Source organism: Leopardus geoffroyi, chromosome A3, assembly GCF_018350155.1.
Source record: "Leopardus geoffroyi isolate Oge1 chromosome A3, O.geoffroyi_Oge1_pat1.0, whole genome shotgun sequence".
In the NCBI taxonomy this organism is placed as follows: domain Eukaryota; kingdom Metazoa; phylum Chordata; class Mammalia; order Carnivora; family Felidae; genus Leopardus; species Leopardus geoffroyi.
In genome coordinates, this window is record NC_059336.1 from 132,681,366 (window position 1) to 132,706,893 (window position 25,528).

At 43.5% G+C, this 25,528-nt stretch overlaps 1 protein-coding gene across 1 annotated transcript in view; it reads left to right on the forward strand.

The window, feature by feature from the left end:
* The window catches only part of NOL10 (nucleolar protein 10), a 92,877-nt gene that overhangs the window by 51,771 nt on the left and 15,578 nt on the right, over nt 1-25,528 (forward strand). Inside the window, exons 14-17 of the mRNA XM_045447743.1 lie at nt 13,061-13,187; nt 15,625-15,704; nt 15,885-15,983; nt 17,819-17,908. Of these exons, the coding sequence (XP_045303699.1) occupies nt 13,061-13,187; nt 15,625-15,704; nt 15,885-15,983; nt 17,819-17,908 (396 nt within the window). The remainder of the gene's footprint in view (nt 1-13,060; nt 13,188-15,624; nt 15,705-15,884; nt 15,984-17,818; nt 17,909-25,528) is intronic.

A 25,528-nucleotide genomic window follows, 5' to 3' on the forward strand; every position in this document is an offset into this window, starting at 1 on the left:
CAGGATTTCCTACTTCTGTGTGTGGCACTGTGTAGGTAAACGGTAACTGCAAACGGGGGACAAAATGTTTTTTGATCCTCATGGAATAGCATTGTTGAGGCGTAGGACCTCAAGAAAAAGCGTACCTGTCATTTTCAAACATTTCCTCTTCCTTCGTTTCTGCCAAGGTCCCATTTCTAGATATCTTAAAATATTAATATACCGCCAGTCTTTACGTAGACTTCAGAATTACAAATTGGAAAGCATAAGAATGTGCAGAACAGTTATAAATAAATTCTTCTGCCTGCAAGGAAGTGGGATGGAACCAGGAAACTAGTGATGTGGTCACCAGGATAACACAGGACAGCCATCTGTGTGAGCCTTGGCGGGAACTGGGTGACAAAACAAGATCTGGGGGAGCGCTCACTGCCAGGTGTGTGATCAGAAAGATAAATACATTCTCACAGGATAGAACTGGCGTGGTGCCTTCAGCCCATGGGGTGTGTGTGTGTGCGCGCGTGTGTGCAGACCTAGCCGTCAAGGTTGAGCATTTTTAGCGTGGTTAGGAAACTGGGAGAGGAGGAGGCTGAAGTGGCTGACATTAACACTGCCTTGCAGGTATTGTCACTGCGGACCCTGGCTGTGAGCTCTAGGAAACTTGACCCGGGGTTTCAAGTGTCGTGTGATGGTAACCATGAAGTAGGGGCTGGGGTGCAAGGCCAGGCTCTCCAGGACAGAAGCAGTGGGAGGCCTTCAAAAAAACAGATGTTCCCTATTTAACTAGCAGTGGACTTTGAAGAAGTTTGGGACTGTAGGAAGATATTCTTCCTCTGGAGAATTTAGGGCCTTGTTGGCAATTTCACGGAAAGCAGAAGCAGAAAGCATTTTAGCATAAATTAAGAGTTGCTTAGGTTTGCAACTTACAATGCAGTTTTGACTGCTTAAGAGAGAAATTTAAGAGATTTGTGTTATTGAAGGGATTTCATGGTTTGGAATAAAGTGTTTGCTCTCTTAAATTGCAGTGGTTCGCTTGAGTGTGATTCTGTTCCTAAATTTAGCAGAAATACTGGGTTTTCGCTAAGCTTCCATGTTCTAAATACAGTCAGTGCGTGTCCAGTGGATATATGTGTCTGGTTTTCAAAAAAAAAATGGTCACTTTGGTTTCCCAGAAGCTTTCTTGACATTCCGGCACCTCAAATAAACGTTGATGGTTTTAAAAAAGAAGAGAGTGGACTGAGTTTGTGTGTCTGTGCACTTGGTGAAGTAAGGAGACAGGAGAGTGTATCTGTAGGCACGGTCTTGTCATAGAAGTTTGCTGAAAGGTAATTTCATGATAACAGCTCCTTTTGAAAAGAACTGAAGTGTGTCCCTGTCTTCAGTTCTGCTCATCTTTCCACTTGATTTGTGTATGTGTGGTGCGGGAAGAAGGGGAGGGAGGGGGACAGGTACAGTTTTACTTGCATCTCTCTGGTCTCTCCTTCTGTAGTCCCAGTAGCCTCTCTGGTTCGTGGGATCTGGTCCCCAGATGAACCCTTATCGGGCCCCCTTTCCTGTAAGCTCATTTTATACCCCAAATCCAACATACGAAGGAAAAAAAAAAAAGTGTAAAACACATGAAGCACGTGACATTACAAATAGTAACCATACAAAGCCAAATGCTTGAGGTCGAAATAGCTTTAAGAGTTGTTCTGGCACCGGCCAGCGGTGCATCCTCGTTAGCAGTGTTTGACCGAATCTGACTCTGAGAAACAGTCCGTAAGATGTGGAGACCTCTCCAGATCAGCTGGCCTGAACTCGGAAAGGCAGGAGGAGCTCTTCTAGCTTAACGGAAACTGAAGAGCCGTAATAAGCTAGTGCAACGTGTGATCCTTAATTAGGCTTTTAAAAATAACGGCTTCTTGGAGACACAGTTCACAAGCCGTAAGTTACAACCCTTTTAAAGAGTACGATTTAGGAGTATTTAGTGTATTCCGAGTTGTGTCATAAGCACCACCGTCAAAGTGCACGTTGTAGCACACCAGAAGGAAGCCCCATACCGGTCACTCCCTGACCCCTGACCCCTGTCCCCACCCCCTGGCAGCCACTATTCTACTTCTGTTTCTCTGGATTTGCCTGGAGTGTGGACATTTCACAGAAAAGGAGTTCGAGAATATGTGACCTTCTGTGTTTGGCTTCTTTCACTTAGTTTCATGTTTTCCAGGTCCATCCATGTTGTATTATGGATCAGTGCTACGTTCCTTTTTAATTGCCGAATGACATTCCCTCGTATGGGAATCTTGTTTGGGGATCTTCATCTTGTTAATCCGCTCATCAGTCGATGGACGTTTGGGCTGCTTTCCCTTTTGAAGTAAATGTTGCCACTCCTACACGTAATGCTGCTGTAAGCATTTCGTGTGGACAGGTACTTTTGGTTCTCCTGGGTGTGCATATTTAGGATTACACTGGCTGGATCGTATGGCAGCTCCGTGGTTAACTGAAGAGGCCACGCTGTTTTTTGCACGCCATTTTGCATTCCCACCAGCAGAAGAGGAGGCTTCTAGTCTCTCCACGTCCTCAGCATTACTTGTTGCTTTCCATTTTCTTGGGTATTGCCATTCAAGTGAGTGATGTGATACCTTAATTTGGTTTTGATTAGCATTTCCCGATGACCAATGGTGTGGCACCTCTTTTCATTTGCTTTTGGCCATCTTCAGATCTTTGGAGAAATTATTCAGATCCTTTGCCAAGTTTTTTTTGTTTTTTTTTTTTTTTAATTTTTTAAATGTTTATTATTTATTTTTGAGAGAGAGAGCTCGAGTGAGCGAGCGCGGGGGAGGGGCAGAGAGAGAGGGGGACCCAGCATTCGAAGCAGGCCAGCCGTCAGCACAGAACCCAGTGTGGGGCTCAAACTCGGGAACCGTGAGATCATGACCTGAGCCAAAGTCAGAGGCTTAACCGATGAACCACCTGGGCGCCCCTCCTTTGCCAAGTTAAGATAAATTACTTATGTTTTTATTGTTGAATTGTAAGACTTCTTTATCAATTCCGTCTTTCCTTTGTTTTCCTTTCTGGAGTGTAGAGATTCTTGTTTGTTTTATTCAGTGCGGTATCTACCATGAAGAGACAAGTGTCTGATATAACTATTTGTGTAATAAATGAATGGTGATCTTAGGTGATCTATTCTTATTTAAGAATGAGGCACTAAAATACCAATTGGAAGCTCTTTGTATGTGGTGGTCTTGTCTACTGTAGTTTTCATGCTGACTGTTGAGCTAATGACTATAGGGTGATCTTTCACTCCCTGCAGAGAAGCATCCCCCGGTGTCTTTCTTTTTTTCTTTTTTTAAAAATTTACATCCAACTTAGCTAGCATATACTGCAACAAAGATTTCGGGAGTAGATTCCTTAAGCCCCTTACCCATTTAGCCCATCCCCCCTCCACAACCCCTCCAGTAACCCTCTGTTACATGTTCTCCATATTGAAGAGTCTCTTCTGTTTTGTCCCCCTCCCTGTTTTTATATTATTTTCTTTTCCCTTCCCTTGTATTCATCTGTTCTGTGCCTTAAAGTCCTCAGATGAGTGAAGTCATAGGATATTTGTCTTTCTCTGTTCTCTAATTTCACTCAGCATAATACCCTCTGGTTCCATCCACGTAGTTGCAAATGGCAACATTTCATTCTTTTTGATTGCCGAGTCATACTCCATTGCATATATAGACCACATCTTCTTTATCCATTCATCGGTCAATAGACATTTGGGCTCCTTCCATACTTTGGCTGTTGTTGATCATGCTGCTATAGACATTGGAGCATCCCCAGTTTCTTTATGGGAACATGGGGGGTTCAGGCTGGCAGCAGCACCACATCGGTGGCTTTTGGTTTTCTGGAAGATGAGAAAAGAGCTGAGGGTCCCACTGGTGGACGTGCAGACTGCCACCTAATGAACTGATTTCAGCCCCACAGTCAAGTCTCCACGCCTGCTGCCCTCTCTTGTGGAGCTGTCTCCACTTCTCTTTCTCAGAATCATCCTCTGGTCTCCTGAGGGCTGGTGGGAACGTAGGCGTTCGTCGTCTCCATCGCCTCCCCTCCATTCAGACCTCGTTTCCCAGGTGAAGTCCTGGGTCTCAAGGACTCCAGGGAAGAATTTACTCCCCTTTTTCTGTTCTCTACCTCCGTAGGCCCCCAGCATTTACCTCGACTGCTGCATTTTCCTCTTTTGTTCTTTTTGTCCTTGAAGGTTAATGCCTCTTTATATTGATGGACTGTGAATTTTAACTAAGCTTGGGAGGGAGAGGAGACAAAAACATGTCGTTGGCGCACCGTTATTAACAAATCCCGGTTGTTGTCACTATCGGTCTTAATTTTGTATTTAAATATTTGCTCGGGGTATCCTGTCTCCCCCAGCCGTTGGGTGTGACAGGCATCCATATCATGCTTGTCTGTACTCCCAGAGCCTCTCGTACAGAGACTGACTGTCGGTTTGGTTGGCTGATAGTGAGTAGACAGTGGCATGAGCAGTCTGACATATTTGTTCCGCTCGGCCTTATTCTCTTATCGTTTCCTTCCAGTGTCTAAACTGCTTTTTCAAAAACTAACTCAAAATGCAAATCATGGCAGGTAATAATTTTTCTCCTTTTTGAAATCAACCTTTTAAAATGTTGAAATTCAATTGCTCCTTTGCTCATCTGATTTTTAGGAAGGAGAGGACAAAGCACTATGAGTACCTGTAAGTGACTCATAATTACTCACGCAAATGCATGTAAACTTGGGTATGCAATTAGGCAGCTCATTATGTTGCAAATGCAATTACATGCTTAAATGCATGGCCACTCCCTCGGCTCACCCAGCTGTCTCTCTGGTTTTGGGCTTACCGTCGGTTATTATTAAGCCCCAGCTGTCAGAATTTGAAAATACATGCTGGTGCCGGTGGTGCCTTTCAACCAGTAATGCAGGAAAAGTTTGAAAGGAAATTTTCCTTTAAGTGTACGTTTTGAATAGTCGGTCTTAGTTGGCAAAATCCCATTCTGCCCCTAGAGATGCAGGCTATGCAGTTAGAAAAATTAAGCATCATAATATTATTTATTTATTTATCATTTTATTTATAGTACGGCATACCTCTGTTTTCTCTGAGCCACAGTTCTGCGGTCCATAAACCCCTGAAAATTTTTTTATAATTCATTGGTGGGAAAACCTGACTTGACTTGCTTCATCGAGACTCAAACCTGCCATGTAATGATGAGGCTTTTTTTTTTTTTTTTTTTATCCCGTATCACTGGTATGAATATGTATGGATTTTGCTGCAGAGATAGCAATGTGTCTGAATATGGACCGTTGACCCAGACCTCACCAAAGATTTTATAGAATATACAGTATGCATACCACATCACCTTTTTCAAATGCACAAAAAATCTGAACTTCAAGTTCTTTCTGGACCCAGTAGTTTCTGATAAAGAGTTACGGCCTCCTAACAGATTTCTGGTTAGATGCGACTTCAAATTCTTAAAGGGGGATGAAGAAACTCTCTGTTTGCTAAAGTGATTGTTATTTTTGCTGTTCTTGATACGATTTTCATCATTGCTCTAGTTCCAGAAACTGCTATTTATATCTACTTTAGAACGTCCTGAAAACAGTTCTCTGACAGAATCTTCTAATAGATAATTTACTTTTGGTTGTTAGACAGTAAAATTGTTGTGTCTTCACACTCTCCATTGTTGCTTGTAAGTGTAGTGCTTATCTATTCAGTGGTGTCATTATAAAATAGAGTTTAAATTGAGGTTCAAGGATTAAAGTAGTATAAGGTCACTAAAAGGTAAACCGATAATTCTAACTAGGCATCTTTTATATAATGCGTAAAATATATATTAATTTTGGTAGCATTGAATTTAAAATATTTCACATGTTAGTTAAGTTTTACTGGACATGTAATAACCTCTTCGAATTTTTCAAGGCCTAGCTCAGAGGGCTTCTTAAAAGCTATCTTCAGTTCCTGCCTCAGTAAAGGAAGGGCTCCCCAACACCATTTGAAAATCTCTCTGCTATGATGCCAATCACATTTATATGTTGTATTTCATTGGTTTCCAAACTCGTTTTACTTATATTTGACATTTGGCACTTGACCTTTAGTAAATGCTCACTTAACCTTTTGAATGAATGAATGAGGCTGAGGAAATTGAGAATCATCTAGTCCTTCCCCATAAGTATTGTTATATGTGAAACTCCTTTCCTGTGGGGTTTTATTTCGCTCCCTGATTGTTGTTTTTGTTTTTTAATTTTTGAATTATTTTTGACAGAGTGAGCAGGGGAAGGCGCAGAAAGTAAGTGGGAGGATAAAGGATCCGTAGCGGGCTCTGTGCTGACAGGGGAGACCCTGACGGGGGGCTCAAACTCGGGAACTGTGAGATCATGACCTGGGCCACAGCCAGACACTTAACTGACTGAGCCACCCAAGTGCCCTGCTACCTGTTTTTACGGAGTGGAACATAATAAGCATGGAACTCAGTAAATAGGTGATGAATGAAAAATGAATTAAGATCTACCTCCTGACATTTATTGGAGCTAGTTTTATTCTCTTAACCATATACTTAAGTCATTTTTCCATGTGATGTTATGCTCTCTTAAACTATCATGATTCTTTTTCCAGTTATCATTAAAAGATACCCTACTTCACACTGTGCTGCAATGCATTCTGAGAATTCTGGAACAGAATATTTTTAAAAATCAACTGTTTGTGCTGGGGTACATCCTGTACTTCTGTGTGTGCTAATAATGTCAGTTGAAGTTTCCCAGCTTATAAGCCCATTTTGGTTCAGAGTTATTTACTGTCTGTGGTATAGTTCTCCCAAGTAGAGTAATTGAGAATTTTCTCAGTTGCTAAAGGTTTTTTTTAAATCATTAGAAATTCAAGATACTAATTTCAGGGAAAAACAGACAACGAGATACGACCTCACACCTGTCAGAATGGCCGAACTGAACAACACAGGAAACAACAGGTGTTGGCGAGGATGTGGAGAAGGGGGCCCCCTCGTGCACTGTCGGTGGCAGTGGAAACTGGTGCAGCCATACGGGAGAACACTGGAGTTTCCCCCGAAAGTGGGAAGTAAAACTACCCGATGACGCGGCAATTGCACCACTAGGTATTTACCCAAATGATACAAAAATACTGAATTGAAGGGACACGTGCACCCCAATGTTTATCGCAGCATTAGCTACAAGAACTAAATTACGGAGAGAGCCTACATGTCCATCACCCAATGAATGGATAAGGAACATGTGTCTGTACACAGTGGAGTATTACTCAGTCATAAGGAAAGAATGAAATCTTGCCATTTGCAACCACGTGGATGAACTAAAGTGTATTATGCTAAACGAGATAAGTCAGCGGAATTTAGGAAACAAAACAGAGGAACATGGGGTGGGGGGCAGAAGAGAGACACCATAAAAGAGAACAAACTGAGGGTTGTTGGAGGGTGGGGGTGGGGGATGGGCCAGATGGGGGATGGGCCTTAGGGAGGGCACTTATGATGGCACTGAGTGTTAAGTGTAAGTGATGAATCACTAAATTCTCTTCCTAAAACTAATACTACAGTAGATGTTAACTAATTGGAACTTAAATATAAAACTTGAAGTAAACAAACATAAAAGAATTTCAAATTGAACTGCCGTTATCAGTTATTTTCTTACCATTTGACGGTAGGAAGATGATGAGAGTAGTTGTGTTCAGTAGCTTTGTAAGTAGATGGAAAAAGTGATGAGATTTATACTGACCTACTAGTTTGGCTCTTTGTCTCTAATAATAGGAATAATAATTTGTTGTTGTTATTTTAACTGTCCTTAATCTGTTAAAAACCACCCCTTTAGAAAACTCTCAATCTTCATTTCTGCCCCAACCCAGCTTTGGGACGCGTGTGACACAGTGATTTTTCGTAAGTAGGGTGTGGGAGGACCGCCCTCTTCTGTCAACTCCATGAGAATTTTAATAATCCATTCTCTTTTCTCCCCACTCTGTCATTTTTGTCCACTACCCGAATATATGAGAACTTTGAATTTTAATGTTTATTTTCGAGAGAGAGTGTGAGCAGGGGAGGAGCAGAGAGGGAGACCCAGAATCCGAAACAGGCTCCAGAGTCTGAGCCGTCAGCACAGAGCCCGACGCAGGTCTCAAATTCATAAACCATGAGATCATAGACCTGAGCTGAAGTCGGAGCTTAACGGACTGAGCCACCCAGGCGCCCCACGAGAACTTTGAATTTTAAAATTGAGCTTATATGAGTAACTTCTTAAAGGAAGTTCGTAGTCGTAGAGACAGATGATCTTGGGCACGTAGCGTGTGTTTTCACGTACTTTAAAATCAGTTCTTCGGGGCGCCTGGGTGGCGCAGTCGGTTAAGCGTCCGACTTCAGCCAGGTCACGATCTCGCGGTCCAGGAGTTCGAGCCCCGCGTCGGGCTCTGGGCTGATGGCTCAGAGCCTGGAGCCTGTTTCCGATTCTGTGTCTACCTCTCTCTCTGCCCCTTCCCTGCTCATGCTGTGTCTCTCTCTGTCTCAAAAATAAATAAAAACATTAAGAAAAAAAATTTTTTTTTTTAAAAGAAACTTAAGGGGGCGCCTGGGTGGCGCAGTCGGTTAAGCGTCCGACTTCAGCCAGGTCACGATCTCGCGGTCTGTGAGTTCGAGCCCCGCGTCGGGCTCTGGGCTGATGGCTCAGAGCCTGGAGCCTGTTTCCGATTCTGTGTCTCCCTCTCTCTCTGCCCCTCCCCCGTTCATGCTCTGTCTCTCTGTCCCAAAAATAAAATAAATGTTGAAAAAAAAAATTAAAAAAAATAAATAAATAAAATAAAATCCGTTCTTCTTGCTCACACGGATGAGAGCAAGCAGATACGTGGCTGCATTGGAGTTGAGGCCTTCCCAGGGCATGTTGATCAAGATTGTTTCCCATTCAGGAGGACCACATGTTTCTGTTTAGATTCATTGATAAGATGGTCATTAAAGTTGCTGAGGGACCCACAGTGTCCCTTAATAGTAGCTCACAGAGTCCCTTTCCGGTTCTCTGGTGTATTGACTTGTGACTTTAGGAGATTCTTACAAATTCAAAGTAGAAGTTCATTAACAGATAACAGAAGTTCAAAATAGAAGAGTCTTCACCAGCTTTCTGAAACAAACAAAACTCTTAAGGCTCATAAAAATGTAGGGAAGCAAGCCATAATCAGTTGTGGCGGAAGTACGGAATATAGCAGTCTAACGACAGTACAGAAACCCTAGCAGCTTTCGATACGGAGAGTAGTAATAGGACACCAGTGGTTCAAAAGGAAGCTTTCTTCAAGTTGGAAAGCCTGAAATGTAGGAAGCAAATGAATATATTTTTAAGGATTAATTGAAGGCTTAACATATTTTGAGTGAAAACAAGGAGTTTTTACACATTAATTAATATTGTGGTCATTATGGGTACCCCAGAGAGTTGTGCATATGGTTAAGGCCTCCAAAAGCCAACTACTGCTTTTACAAACTAATGGTAGACCTTTGAGGAGAGCTGTGATTTAGGTAGACCTGCAGTTTAATGCCAGTTAAATCATTAATTTCAACTTTGTTATGGTTGTTCTGATGGGTTTGTTTTTTTTTTTTTTTTCCTGAAGAGGAACTAGGGAAATGTGATTAATAAAATCAACCCACCCGATTAAATTTTGTTTTTGATGGAAATATTTCCTCCTATAAAATTTAATGGCCACGAATTTGATTGCAGAGTTTATTTACCGTAACCAGATCTGTCCCCTGAGAGGCCGTTTAGAACAATTCCATTAGAATCCAGTTAACTAATCAAGGTGAATGTCGTGGAACATTATAAAAAAGGACTTTTGTGAAAATAAGTTCAGATCTGGGATGATATTTTGATACTCCTGCCCTTCACCACCCTCCCTCCAGAAGAGTCAGCACAGTATAATCTTACTACTGTCTTTGAAGCCCATGTTTATCACTGATTGAAGGTTTTTAAAGGTGAAACTGCTTTATTATGAGGTTACTTGGTAACCATTGCCCCCTCGCATAGGAGGCAAAATAGTCTGACTTTCACCAAAAAGTGTTCTCATATCCAGTAGTTTTATGGAGAAGTATTTGAGTGTTTTTTTTTTTCTGAATAAGGAAAATTAAACAATTTAAAAACTACTCGTTGCAAACAGGACCCTTTAAGTCTTTTTTCTTTTTAAAATTTTTACATGTTTTTTTATAATTAAGAGAGAGAAAGAGACAGAGTGCAAGTAGGGGAGGGACAGAGAGAGAGGGAGACAGAATCCAAAGCAGCTCCAGGCTCTGAGCTGTCAGCACCGAGCCCGATGCGGGGCTTGAGCTCACGAGCTGTGAGATCGTGACCTGAGCCGAAGTCAGATGCTTAACCGACTGAGCCACCCAGGTGCCCCAGGACCCTTTACGTCTTAGTACTTTGTGCGCGTGGAATTCATGAACACATTCATACATGATGTAAGAATAGATGTATTTGTGAAATATGTATTGAAAACAGTACTACTTGGCAGGCAGTATTCTAGGTACTCGAAATTCAGCATTTAGAACAGATGAAGTTCCTACCCTCCCAAGAGGACAGTGTCTTGGGGATTATATTCTGGAAAAGCGACCATAGGGTGCTTTCTGTCTAAAAGAAGAGAGGAGGTTGCCGTCTTGGGTTCTACTCCAGCACGTGGCAGAGCTTTTGCTTTATGCGTTTGCTTTATGAATGATGGGACGCACATACCTGGAGCGTAAGTGCCCAAGCTCTCTCTTGAAGGGGCTCACGATTTTCCCAGCTTACTCGGGAGTTCACTCCCACCTGAAGTCCCTCTGTATGTGCTTTTTGGGGTCCCAGCCTGCCGTGTATTGCAGCCCCCACCTGTCTTCCCCGCAGACTCCGTGCGATCTCAGTCTGTTGCTTTACACAACTGAATGTTGTGTGCATGTGTTCCGCTAGATTTTCTGCTCCAGCCAGACTTGATAAACTCTTCGGTTTTAGCACAGTGCTTTATATGTACTAGCGTTTATCATCGACATTTGTTGACTTCGAGCTACTGTCCTAAAATTGTTGAAAATCATAGCAGTTTCTTTCAAAAGTGTCCTACATTGAATTTTTTTTAATGCCTTGCATTTCTTGAAGGTTTTATCTTTTATGGTTAGAGTCAAACCACTCAGAGCATCAAAACCTTTATTTCTTTTAAAATTGCCTAGATTATGCCAATATGAAACTTGTTGATAGGACTCCTTTTGTGCTCCTTAAACGTTATTTTTCATGTTGATGAGTGCCATAACCTTTGGGGCTTGGGGGGATCACCCTTTCTGATCGAGCGCAATGATACTATGCCAGTGTGGCCATATCTAACATTTACTGTTTTTTTGAGCAAAGATGGTATTAGGCACTGTTGTTCCTTGTTACAAGTCTCTTCCACCTTCCCTTCTCCAGAAAGTTTAAGCTAGGTTTCATCATTTCCATTATGATTTTTGTTTTTCTCCTGTTGAGTTGATAGCTGTCAAAATACACAGGGAAGTAGTCATGGGAAGTTCCATTTTGTCAGCCCAGGGTTGTTCTTCGGAAAGCCTGTAGTCCAGCAGACACTTTCAATAGCATAGCCTTCCCGCTCGCTGCGTAGCATTGTTTCATTTGGGATAAGCCTTGACCTCAGTGGGTGAGGCGTAGTGCTGGGAAAGATCTGTATCAACAGCAAAAAAATAAAAAGCAGTCACATTTTATGGAAGCAGTTGGATTACAACTATGAATTATGAACTATTCATATTGTATTAGTGGGTTATAAATTGTATTCAACTTTTATTCCTCAGCCTATCATTGGGATTAACTTGTGGGTCCTGGTGACCCATTTTAGGTTAAGTCTGAAGGATTCTATATAGAGAATTTTAATTTTTAATGAATTAAATGAAGTGGACCAAACAAGAGCAAATATAATTATCAAGTAATTAGTTGAAAACCCCTGAAAAGAAGGTGATTTGCGGGGTGCCTGGGTGGCTCGGTCGGTTAAGCGTCTGACTTCAGCCCAGGTCATGATCCCACGGTTCCCGGGTTTGAGCCCCATGTCAGGCTCTGTGCTGACAGTGTGGAGTCTGCTTGGGATTCTTTCTCTGTCTCTCTCTCTCTTTCTCTCTGCCCCTTCTCCACTTGTGCTCTCTGTCTCTCTCTCAAAATAAATAGGCTTTAAAAAAAAGAAAGGTGATTCTCATTTTAGACTTTGTCTTCATGAGAGGTGGACTTAAAAAAAATCTCTTACGCCAAATATGCTTTTGTAGATTCTAGCACTCTTTTGAATGAAAGAGACGATAAATGGGTGGATATCATTTTAAGTACCTGCATTATTTATTTGTATTTTGATAGTGCTAATGTAAGAACGTTCATTAATATCTTTGCATCCCAGGGGCGCCTGGGTGGCTCAGTCAGTTGGGCGTCCAACTTCAGCTCAGGTCATGATCTCACGGTCCGTGGGTTCAAGCCCTGCGTCAGGCTCTGTGCTGACAGCTCAGAGCCTGGAACCTGCTTCGGATTCTGTGTCTCCCTCTCTCTCTGCCCCTCCCCTGCTCAAGCTCTGTCTCTGTCTCTCTCAAAAATAAATAAACATTAAAAAAAATTTTTTTTATTTTTATTTTTTATTTTTTTATTTATTTTTTAATTTTTTTTTTTTTCAACGTTTCTTTATTTTTGGGACAGAGAGAGACGGAGCATGAACGGGGGAGGGGCAGAGAGAGAGGGAGACACAGAATCGGAAACAGGCTCCAGGCTCTGAGCCATCAGCCCAGAGCCTGACGCGGGGCTCAAACTCACGGACCGCGAGATCGTGACCTGGCTGAAGTCGGACGCTTAACCGACTGCGCCACCCAGGCGCCCCAAAAAAATTTTTTTTTAAATATCTTTGCATCCCAGACTGAAATTTTTCCCTCACAAGCCTAAATTTTTCCTACTTTATTCCCTTCCATTATATACTTCTTGATTATGCATATTGTAATTAATTTCCAACACTTCTGATACAAGGATTTTTAAATTTAAGAAAATCTGGTTGTAAAGTAAGTCACCGTTAGTTAATGTGGAGAGAATGTACATTTGCTAACCTTTTAATCAACACCGGTAGGTTTTGGGCCCTGCTCCCAGGTGGTGCTCCTTCCTGGACAACTTGACAGAAGAACTAGAAGAGAATCCAGAAAGCACAGTTTACGATGATTACAAATTTGTCACCAAGAAAGACCTTGAAAATTTAGGTAAAAAAAAAAAAAAAAAAATTACGATAAAATATTTATAAAATTGTTGGGGAGGGGGAGTTTTGAACATTGGGGGCAGTAGAGTCACGTTTTATCTGATTCTCCGCATCTTCTTTTTCTGCCAAAGCAGATATAACAGTCTATGTACATTGTCAAGTTGGTAATCTCTGTTTAGGACAGATTCAGATAATTCAACCTCCTCAACCTTTTTTGTATCTTAAGTGAGGAGTAACTTTCTTGAGCACACTAGCTATGTATAGAAAAATGTCAAGAAAGAAGTGATACGTTTTTTTTAGTACTGCTTTGAGTAAAAGGTTTTGAAAATATCGCAGAGACTGCACGTAAATGATTTCTGGCTCCCTTTAAGCTTATAGAAGACCTCATCCAAAACTTAGAAACCTGATCGAATCCTCAGATACGTAGAACCTTAATAGTTCCTTTAGGCTTGAGGGTCACAGACAAGAAATGCCTTTTATCAGTGGTAGCCAGCACTCGTAGGGGCTTATCATGTGCTGGGTAATATTCTGCACGTTCACATACAGCTCTTAATCCTCGCCGCTCCGTGGAGTGGCTACGGTTATGACACCATTTTGTAGACGAGGAAACTGAGGCCCAAGAAGGTGAAACGAACTTGCCAAAGACCCCAGTGATCGTGAACGTGAGGGTTTGGCTTTACACCTGGAGCACGTGCTTTTCACCTCAACTATACCGCCCCTCAGGGGAATGCGTGTTGCTCAGATGACTGGTACTACCCTGTAGGATAAGGAGAGCAGATTGTGCTGATCGAGTCGTGTCGTTGGGGAGAGGCCGCGTAAGAAATTTGCATGGAGAGCGGGCAAACGCAGAGGACCCATTCTTTACGAATCCAGGCAGCTTAGGTGTCTGTGGAACAGATGGGTGTACAGCCGCAGTTAAACGTTAACAGAAAATATAGTTGTGGCATAAATAAACAGAGAAGTTATTAAACCTTATTTTTAAGCTGTATTTGTTTTTTAATTAGCTCTAGCAGAAGGGCAGAGGGAGGGAGGGAGAGAGAATCTCAAGCAGGCTCCGAACTCAGTGTAGAGCTTGATACAGGACTGGATCCCACAACCCTGGGATCATGACCTGAGCCAAGATCAAGGGTCCGACGCTTAAGCAACTGAGCCACCGAGGAGTCCCTTAAGGTGTATTTCATAGCACAATTAATTCAGGCAGAACTCATTTTCTGCCAGTTCCCACCAAAGTAACTCTTTAAATGTTAATGTTTAAAGAGGAAAGACTTGTAGTCAGCTTTTTAAAAATGATCCCTGAATCAAATATGGTGAAATAAGAGTTTCCTGCTTCTGGGCCTTCCTAAGCATTTTCAGTGTAATTTTTATACTTGTGTCTGTCACACTCACCTCCATTCTTAACATGGGAGGGGAAAAGTCATTGTTGTTTTGCAGGGTTTTAAAAAGACTGTGTTTAGTTCATCTTGGGTGCTTGTTTAGTCTCTCTTACTGTGTTTACTTTGGGTGAGGAAGGCAGTTATAAAGCATGGTATTTCCCAAAACATGTTTCATGGAATATTGTGCCAGAATGCTGGACAGAACGCGTGGTGACTAACACCATGGGCATCGGAGGAAGGCTGACGGGTACACATCCCCCTCTTCTGCTTCATATCCGAGGGACTTGGCCAGCTTGTTTAACCCTGTTAAGCCTTGGTTTTCTCATCTGTAAAATGAGAATAATGGAAAGAACATGCCCTTGCTACGCTATCGTTGTGATAGCGTGCTTTGTGTTTGGAAATTATGGGAGATAATGCCCCCCGACCCCACCACCACTGCTCCTACCTGGCACAATGAAAGTTGGCAAGTTACTGTTGATGCCAGGAGTATTTTTTAAATTAAACTGATCCATGGAATCCAAAAATCTGAGAGCCATTAGTCTTAAGGATCCTTCTTTAGCAGTCTTTCATAGTTCATAAAGACTTTTTGTCACCTTTATGCTTAATGTGACATTTAAAATAAGTAAGAGTAACACTGCTTAGAATGGACTAGATTTTCTCCATAGTTTATGAAAATTAGTGGTTCTGGTCTCCAGAGTAAAATCTTCTGATAATCAATCAGAAGTGAAATTTTACTATAATCCAAGAAAACCTGTTTATTTTTCATCAAGATTTCATAAGGACCTGGGGCACCTGGGTGGCTCGAGTCCGTGAAGCGTCAGACTTTGTCTCAGGTCATATTCTTATGGTTCATGAGTTCGAGCCCCACATCGGGCTCTGTGCTGACAGCTTGGATCCTGAAGCCTGCTTCAGATTCTGTCTCTCTCTCTTTCTGTCTCTCTCTCTGCCCCTCCTCTGCTCTCACTCTGTATCTCTCTCTCAAAAAAAAAAAAGAGTAAACATAAAAAAAATGGAAAAAAAAAAAAAGATGTCATAATGACCTGCCCTCTTGTGATTAACTCTTTCCAGGGCTCACACATCTAATTGGGTCACCATTTCTCCGGGCATATATGCATGGATTTTTCATGGATATAAGACTCTATCACAAGGTAAATAGAAAACTGCCCTGATTTTATGTGATTAATGAGCCATTTCTTTTCTATTTACTTGCATTTTGCAAAACATACTTGATTTGTAAAACAGTCTGTCAGCATAATAGTCATGGTGTGTATGAAACATGCTCTTAAATATGACTTTTATTTGTGAACTTTTTTTTCCACTTTGAAAAGGTGAAATTGATGGTAAATCCATTTGCTTATGAAGAATACAGGAAAGACAAGATCCGACAGAAGATAGAAGAAACACGTGCACAGAGAGTCCAGTTAAAGGTAGATACTGGGCTCACTGTTGAGTTTACCAGGGGAAAGTACTTAATTTTCATTTTGTGTGTTATTCCAAAACAACCTGCCATCCGTTTCTTTGTCTTCCCATTTTTAGTTTACATCTGTTTCTAATAGTTTTGGTGTATCTTACTGGTCAGGAGGGTGGACACTCTTTACAGGTTGATCGTAATGGATTCTGTGGTCATGACGTTGTGGGAAAGGATGCCGGAGGGACTGATAGTGGCGGCCCTTCTAAGAAAATGTGATGGAGTTTTCGGATGAGTTTTCAGTGTTTAGGGTGTTGAGGCTTCGATAATTCCCATTTCTGACATTTGGCAGTACCCTAGGCTGTCTGCTTGGATCAGGGCCATCAGATTATGTCACATCAGGCCACCTAGTTACATTAATAGAACTCAACGTAAAGAATTGTCAGCCAGGTGTTAGAGAACTGAGGCATCTTGATACTGATATGGAATAAGGATATTGATAAGAGAGGCAGTGGCTGCAGGAAGCAGGTAGCACGGCTGGGTGGGGGGCAGGGAGCACCAGGAAGGAGGCGGGCCCTGAGGAGCTGGGCTGCTGAGGCTACCGCTGGGACCCGGGCTTCCCAGGAGGGCTGCAGCCGGGGCTGGCATCCTGGGGGGTGGTCAGAAAGCCATAAACTGGAACCCCAGGCTGTGCTGACCATCTGTTTGCTGCCAGGGGGAAGAACTTTTAACTTTCGATGTTGGCCCAGCAGCCAGCAGGCAGGGACGCTGAGGCCCTCTGCTTCTGATTCTCTCTATTGCCCCGCTCGTTTGTAGCTGAACTTTGGTGATAAATGAACACACAGATGCATGCATGTGTACAAATACGTACATTTGCATAAACACGCACGTATGTACACACACTCAGTACTAAAGACGCATGCATACATACATACATGTACGGGTGCATAAACACACATATTTGCACACAGTACTAAAGATGTACATACGTACATATACATGCATGTGCAAAACACGTATGTACGCACACTGAGTACTAAAGACACATGCACATGTACATTTACATACGTGTGCACAAACGTGCACACAGTACCAAAGACGTATGCATACGTACATACACATACGTGTGCACAAACACACACGTGTACACAGTACCAAAGACCCGTGCATACGTACATACACATACGTGTGCATAAACACACACATGTACACACAGTAGTAAAGGCTAGTCGCTGGTATTTCCTTTTTCCAGATTACTTGTTTTTTGGGAGTGTGTGTGGGGGCAAGGGGGAGGCTGGGACATGGAGCACTCTTGTCCCCTTCTTTGCATTACTTGTCCAAGTTGTATTTTACAGGGGACATAAACACTAAGTGGGGAACAGTAAAGAGCTCGCAGCTTTGTCCTGAGAGCTGTCAGACTCACACCTAGAACTCCCCTTAGAAATCTGCCACTGCAGGAGCAGGAGATAGTGCATTTGGCATCATTAGTAGCGTTTTAGGGGTGCCCTGAACCCCAGCCAGGGGCCGCAGCGGCAGGCCTGCTGGCCTCCCGTTCACAGTGAGGGCCTCCCCCGGTGCGCTGACCCCCCCGACACTGCTTCTCCCAGCTGGCTTCTCCATGCACAGGAGGGGGCCGCGTGAGCTCAAGCGCTCCCGGCGCTGAGGGCTCTGTCCCTTTGTGCGTGCCTGATGGTGTCCCCTGTGTCCGCATTCTTTCCTACTTTGGGGACGACGAAAGTTTAAAAATGAGAATTAGACATCACCTGTTGGTGAGATTGTACTTCTTACAGAACTGTTAACTTTTAAAGCTAAACTGTAGACATTTCATACACCTTTTTTTTTTCCTGCTGTTAGAAATTGCCGAAAGTTAACAAAGAGCTGGCACTTAAATTAATTGAGGAAGAGGAGGAAAAGCAAAAATCTACCTGGAAAAAGAAAGTTAAGGTAAGATTTTATAAGGCAGTGGAGAATTGATAAATTGTTTCTGTATTTTCTTAGTGGTAGCTTAAAATTATCTTTTCCCTTTATTCTTGAAACATACACGTAGCTTCATTTCCCCCCCTGCTTATAGGATAGTATACACTCAATATGAGAAGTTTGGAAAATAGAAAAGAACGAAAAGCGTGTCACTTATGTAATTCTACCCAAAGAAGGCATCATTAAGATGTTACTGAATTTCCTTCCTGTTTTACTTCTCTTAAAATTCTAAGCTATGATGGCGAGATAATATTGTATACATATTTATCCTGGTGGTGTAAAATAACACAAGTGGTTTCCCATTTTATTAAAAATTCTTTGTAAATTCTTTGGAGAGCTGCATATACTCTCCTAAGGATGTATCGTTTACTTAATCCTTTTGCTGTTAAATACCTAAATTGTTTATTGTTTTTCTTTGTTCTGACTAGGTCTTTTTATAATTCCAGAAGTAGCGAATTTTTGTTTAGACTTGGCATTGTCAGGAGGTATGCATGCTTCTGTGTAACTGCAGCTCAACTTCCTTTACTAGTGTGAAAATGGATGAAGATTAGCCCTGAAATAAACGCTTCATGTAGCTGACATTATCAGGACAGGGGGAGATTTTTCTATCTTCCCAGATACTGAAGACTTCCTCATCACCTGCTTCGAGCAGGCAGGCAGATAACTCAGCCTTGGCTCCTTACTAGAATGAGTTGTAAAGGTCACATCTCTCAGGAGCCTGCGGGGCCCGACTCTGAGCAAAGGGCCTAACCTTGGGACTTCGGACCGGTTGTGTTATGCTCTCGAGCGGTTCTTGTTTGCTTGTTTATTCTTTCTCTCTTCTCTGGGTAGTTTTTAAAGAGGTGAGTGAACATGAGATGAGCCAGCTCCTTGTGTGTTTGTTTTTGTTCCAGTCTGTTCCAGGAATTGCCAGTGGACTACAGACGAAGGGTCACGTCGCTCACTAGTTTCTTGCTCGCTGGTTGGGTCATTCTGGGCGACCCTGGGCTTCACTGGGGCACAGTTTTTTCTTCTATAACGTGCAACGATGGGACAAGAGGGGGGCCTTCTTGGAGTGCTGTGATTTCTAAATGGAGTCACACTCACTGCTTACCCTCTGCCTCCTCATCCTTGCGCACCTTCCATCCTGGCCTATTACACTGAAAAAAATTTTTTTAAGTTTAATCATTTATTTTGAGAGAGAGAGAGAGAGAGAGTGTGAGCATGAGTGGGGGAGGGGCAGAGAGAGAGGGAGGAAATTCCAGGCAGGCTCCACACTGTCAGCACAGAGCCCAACATGGGGCTCGAACTCACAAACCGTGAGATCATGACCTGAGCCGAAGCCGGACACTCAGCCGACTGAGCCACCCAGGCGCCCCGCTACATTTTTTTATTATATTATTTAAATCTTGATTTTCAGAAGCCCACCTTAAGTAAATACGTAGATGATGTTTATGCTTCCATTTTCAGTATGTGAAAAATATGCCAACATTGGAACAATTATTTAAACTTAACGACATACATTTATATGCACGTGCTGTATCTACGCACCCTCCTAACTAGCGTCAGGGCGTTAAGTGTGTACGTGTATCTTAAAGTACTAGCGACGTGAGTGCTCCCTGCACCGCTGACTCTCCTCAGGGCACTCTCCTGGGTTTTCCTGTTAGCCCAGCCTGAGCCTGACTAGGGACTTCTCAGCTAGGGACTAGCTACTTAGCTAGGGACTAGCTAACTTCTCAGCTTCATAACGTCTAATGTCATTTTGTAAGCTAAATGGAAGTGATCTTTGGGTTGCAGGCCCTAAAGCTTCAGGAGGAAGAGAGTGGGGCTAACGGAGGATGCAGATATATGCTTCCTATCAATGTTTTATGCTTATGGGTCTTTATCTATGTGATACATATGTAAATATTACAGAGAGTAAGACTAAATTGCAGTTTTGATACCTGTGCGGTGTGGTATGCTCAGTTCAGAAGCCTTTTAAAAAGGCCCTTGTGATTATGAAAATGTGGGAAAAGGACCCTCTCCTTGCCCCGCCATCCCCTTTCTTTCATTGAGTTTGGGGGCAGCCAGAGAAGGTTTATGACACGTAGTGATAGTCCTCACTCTGCAGCGGGGGCAGGATGGTAAAAATGACTCTGTGAACTGAAAGCATGCAAAATGATCATAAAAGCCAACGGGAAAAACCATCATCATTTGTGCGTTTAAAATTTGTTGTGAAAACAGTAAGAGGGTCATCCTGTGAAGAATCCTCCATCAGGCTATGTACTGTGGACAGGCTGTGTGCTGCTTCTGTTGCAGTGCAGAGAGGAACAGCCTTCAAAATTCTTATCCTCTCTCCTCAGACAGCATTGTGTCTCTAGCTGCTGAAGTGCTGTCCTGGTAAAAGCTGTGCCACCTGATAAAATTTTGCTAGAAAGTGGTATTTGTAAAACGTGCCCCTAATTTGCTTTTCAGTGGCTTCCTGACCCATTTTGGGGCCTATTATCAGGGCTCAGTTTCCTGCCAGAAACTCTTGAGTACAGTTTTCGAGAAATCTGAGGCTGTTCTTAGACAAAGCTTATACGATCTGTTGTTTACATTGTCATCGAATTAAAATGAAGACCTTAAAAAGCATTCATGAGCCGAGGAAAGAACCCTTCATAATGGGCAGAATACTTAAAAGGTCTGTGATATCTGTCAGCAGTTCTCCAAACCCTCAGGAGCTCGCACAGCTCTGGTAGCTCCTGATTGGAAAGTCAGTATGGTTTCGTTCTGCCTTGGCCCCAACTGGAATTTCTTGGAGGCGGACAGTGAAATATGTTTCCAGATATTGCCGCCCCTCATGACATAACTAAAGCCTAAGAAGGTGTGTACTGTTCAGTTGATGATGGACCTGCGGTGGGAAGGGGCCCTCCCACCGACTGGTTAGTGTCAAGAAGCATCATCGCCATCTTAAGCCAAACGAAGGCACTTGGGGGCGTTAATTGTAGTTAAGTGAGAGTCAATCCATCTGTTCTCTCAACAAGTGTGAATTGACTTCCCGTGTGCACAGGCAGCTTGGAGAGGTGTGGCACCGGTGAGTAACCGTTTGATCGGGAAGGGTTTGAGCCATTTTCCTTACAAGTGCCATTTCCTGGCTGTTGGCCTCTTCTCCCAGTTTCTCGCTGTTGCCGTAGAGTCTTGTGTGGACGTCCTTCTGCTGGATTCCGCGGCGCTTCAGTCCCGGGTTGTCCTGCAGCCCATCTCCAGGCCAGGCGTGCTCTGGCCCAGAGCCGCGGGGCGGTGTCTTAGCCCTGGGGTTATTCCGTACCAGTAAGAGCAGGTCTTAAAGTCATAATTCATCTCTCTAGGGAACAGAGGCAGCCGTGCGTGTGTAGACACCGGGCTGGATCAGATCGGCTTTAACATCCCAAATACTATTTGTAAAGTTTTTATAGTACCAGTGAAGAATTGCTCTTGGTTTTTATTACAGTTTTACACATGTAGTTTTAGGAACTAAATATTTCTCCAGGGTTTGTTAGGAACGGTGGCTCTCCCTCTGTCCTTTTCCTCCTCCACCTCCTCCCTCATTTTCTCCTGTCCAGAGATACTTTTGCCTTTTCAGCTAATTATTTTGCTGTTAGGCTCCCTCGGGTCCTAATACTGCCCATGCTGCTCCCCCCTGACTTTTAAATGCCAGGCCAGTCATCTCACCTGTTTCCATGACCTTCCCTCCCGATAAGTTCTATTGCAACTTGGGACGCTCAGCACCCAGCACTTGCGTCAGGACCACGCAGGTGCTCTTTCCGCCCAAGGCCGAGTCTGGAGGCACTTCATGGTTACATTTCCCGTCCAGCCTCCATCTTCCCTCGACTGAGTGTTGACTTTTCGTTTGTTTTCTGTGTGGTGATCACTAGTTAGCCCTACTTAACTAGCGGTAAACTAGTGAACCAGTTTGCTGGCTCTCTACATCTCCTCGCAGGATATTTATATGAGTACCGGTTTTTACATTAATTTTTCTTTTCCTGACGGAGCGTCTTCTCCATGTGTCGGCCCTGCTCCGTTCTGGACTGGTCACCTCCGCATGCTGGTGCGCTGCCGGCATCCTGGGGATTCGCTCCACTTTCTCCCCATGTTGCCTACGGGACCTTTAACCTTTAGCTTTCTGAAGGAATATTCTTTCCAACCCAGACAAGCAGGCAGTCAGTGTAAGGGTGTAGAGTGAAGAGATTGTTCAGACATGCATGCTGTCAGCAACAACCACACATTACATTTATGTGCTTATTTTCCTCGGGAAATTCCTTAAGATTCTCTCCTCCAAAATAAGGGAGTCGGGCAAGGAGGAGGAAGAGTGGAGAAGTGCCCGCGGAGGGCTGAGCCTGCACCGGGGACTGCCTTCCCTCTGTTAACCCAGCCCTCAGTGCCGGCCACTGTGTGGGCCCTTTGAATCCAGAAACAGGCTCTTCGGTGCTGGCGGAATTTTGGGGGGGAAAATTTTTTTTAAGTAGTTTTTCCTCATGTGACCTCAGGTCACTTGTTTATATTTAAGAGTGAAAGGTCTAAAAAGCTGAATGGAAACTCGGAGGTGGGGAGGCAGGACTCCCCACGCACCGTGTGGTGACCTGGCCACGCTGTTTCCTCGGGGAAGCTCCAAACACCGATGCCTTTTGGCCTTTCTCTTGGCTGGTCAGGTTCTGCTGCCTGGAGGGTGACGCCCGGCTCCTAGCATTCTGAGAACCCTAGTCACGACGGCTTGGGGGGAAGGGTGACATTAGTGTGCAGCCCCTTCGTGCCACACGCTCCCCTGGCCCTCAGAGTCCTGCTGTCCCAGACGACACTGTCGCCTCTTCCCCTCCAGGGAAGAAGCCTCTCCGTGGACAGGGCAGGTTTGAGGCCTGCCTTTCTTCTTTCCAGAATCTCACCGCTCCTGTTTCCTTTTTTGTCCTCCTCATCCTTAAGGGTCGTGTCTTCATTTAAAGTCCATTTTCTGTTGTTTTAATGGAATTGGCAGAGATTAGAAGGAGATGTGTGTGTTCAGACCATCTTTACCCAGAAGTCTGCGTCATAGCCATCGCGGCATTAATTTCATAGATATCATAGCATTAAAGGAATTGACTTGTTTTAAATATGAAGCATTCCTTGTATGTTACTGTGTTGGGACAGAATATTCAGAATAAACATCCTACTCAAATCTTGGAAGCAGGGCTGGGAATAATGATGCTTCCAGGTGTTTCCACCTTTGAATGGCAGGTGTTGAGCATGTGTACATGTATCTTCCAAGGGTAGATAGCTACCCAGACACTTACAAACTACTGTAGAATATCACTCATCTTATCCTACTCCTTTTTTTTTTTTTTTTAAAGTCAGCTGTGAAAACAAACAGACTAGGAAAAATCTCCAAGGAAGATATTTTTATAACTAGGTCCGAAGAGTTAGTAGTTCATAATTGTTCATGCAAAACATAACTTGTCTTTAGGCAGTACAATTTATTTTTTAAGATTAAGAAAAAAAGTTAATGCTAGCAGCATATTCTTTTTTTTAAGCTTTTTTAAACTTTATTTTTGAGAGAGAGACAGAGTGTGAGCGGGGGAGGGGCAGAGAGAGAGGGAGAGACAGAATCCGAAGCAGGCTCCAGGCTCTGAGCTGTCAGCACAGAGCCTGACGTGGGGCTCGAACTCACGGACCGCGAGATCATGACCTGAGCCGAAGTTGGACGCTCAACCAACTGAGCCACCCAGGTGCCCCACAGTATATTCTTTTTTAACATGTTTCTCTGGTACTACATATGATTATTTAATAAATACAGTAGGATGAAAAGGAAAATATTTCTTTTAGGGTTCATTCATTCATTCATTGTGTAAATGCATGATAGGCTAACTGCTATTCATTTGAAAATATTTGGATCTTTGGCAATGTCACCTATCCTATATTTACAGGTAACTCTAAAAACGTGTACAATTTTGCCTCCTTCTCTCACTTGAGACTGCTGTGTTGTTCCCAGACATCTAATGGTGTTCATCAGAAACCAGATGACGTTCTCCTTAAAGACTAAATTTTTTTTTTCAGAGCAGTTTTAGGTTTACAGCAAAATTTAGGGGAAGTCACAGATATTTCCCATATGTCCCCTGCTCCCACACATGCACCGCCCATCCCCCACTCCACATCCTCCCACCAGAGAGGACATTTGTTACAATGGATACACCTGTGCTGACACATCAGAATCACCCAGAGTCCACAGTTGACATTAGGCTTCACTCTTGGTGTTGTCCATTCTGTAGGTCTGGACGAATGTATAATGACCTGTTTCTACCATTAGAATATCATACGGAGTATTTTCACTTCCCTAAAAATCCCATTCGTCCTTCTGTTCCCCCCGCCCCAACCCCTGGCAACCACAGACCTTTCACTGTCTGCGTTGTTTTACCTTTTCGGGAATTCCATATAGTTGGGATCATACATATGAAGTCTTTTCAGAGTGGCTTCTTTCACTTAGTAAAATGCACGTAAGATTTCTCCGTGTCTTCTCATGACTTGGTCGTTCATGTCTTTTTAGCACAGAATGCCGTTCAGTTGTCTGAATGCTCCATGGTTCATCCATGCACCTACTGCAGGACATCTTGGTTTCTGGAACATAATTTCTCGTCCTTCACTCCACCCTACACCTTTTTCTGATGATCTTCAGTGATGGGTCCCCACTCCTGGTAGCCCTGACTTTCCAGTCCCTTAAGCTAGACTTCACACCCTGCTTTTCACTCTCCCCGCTCCCGGCTCCTCTGTAGCTGCATCTGTCCATTCTGATGTGGAACTGTGTCTCATAGTCACCCTTTGCTCCAACCGTACTTGTTCCCGCCCTTAGATCCCACTGCTCTAAGATAGGCCCCGTCTCTTCTCTCGGTTTCCTAAAGCAGTCTGGTAGTCACAACGTGACTGGTTTCTCCCTCAGCAGTCCATCAGGCACCGCGCTGCCGAGGGCTCTCAGTGCAGAATTCTCCTTGTCACCCAGGGGTCCTGGAGCACACCTCTGTCACCTCTTTCCTCCTCCCCCTCCTCCCCTCCCAAGTAGTCCCCTCACCTATAGAATAAAGGGCACGGTCTTACAGTGTTGATTTCCGTTACAGTCTGGCCTGATCAAAACATGTTTTTCCAAATTTTGTCATTATTCTTGTGTCATCAGACTGTTCACCACTCCTCAGTGGGCTGGAAATGCTTTCGGCTTTCCGTCTGCCGCATCCCCGGTGAACCCTTCTCATGTGCCTCCTGTGGGAGTTACCCTTTACCTCTCGCTTTCAGAGCACTTGCAACTCTGCCTAGCATCCTTCGTAAGGAGCCTTGCGGCGTCCAGGCTTTTGTTTCTGTTACTGTGTTTCTGTTTCTCCTTAGATTACCTTGGGATCAGGAACTGGATCTTACCTATCTTTTGTTTCTTCCTTGAACCTAAATCTGTCTCGGAAATGATATTTAATCAGGGAAGACTTGTTCGGTATATCTTAAATACGTATTCAGTGTGTCACAGAAATTTAGGTTAAGCGTTTATCAGATTTTAGGTGCCTACCAGGAACAAATAGCCAAAGTCCGTCAACATCTCACGATTTGGCAGATTTTTGTGTAGCCGTATTCTACGTACCACGCTCAGAACCCAGCTGTTTCCAC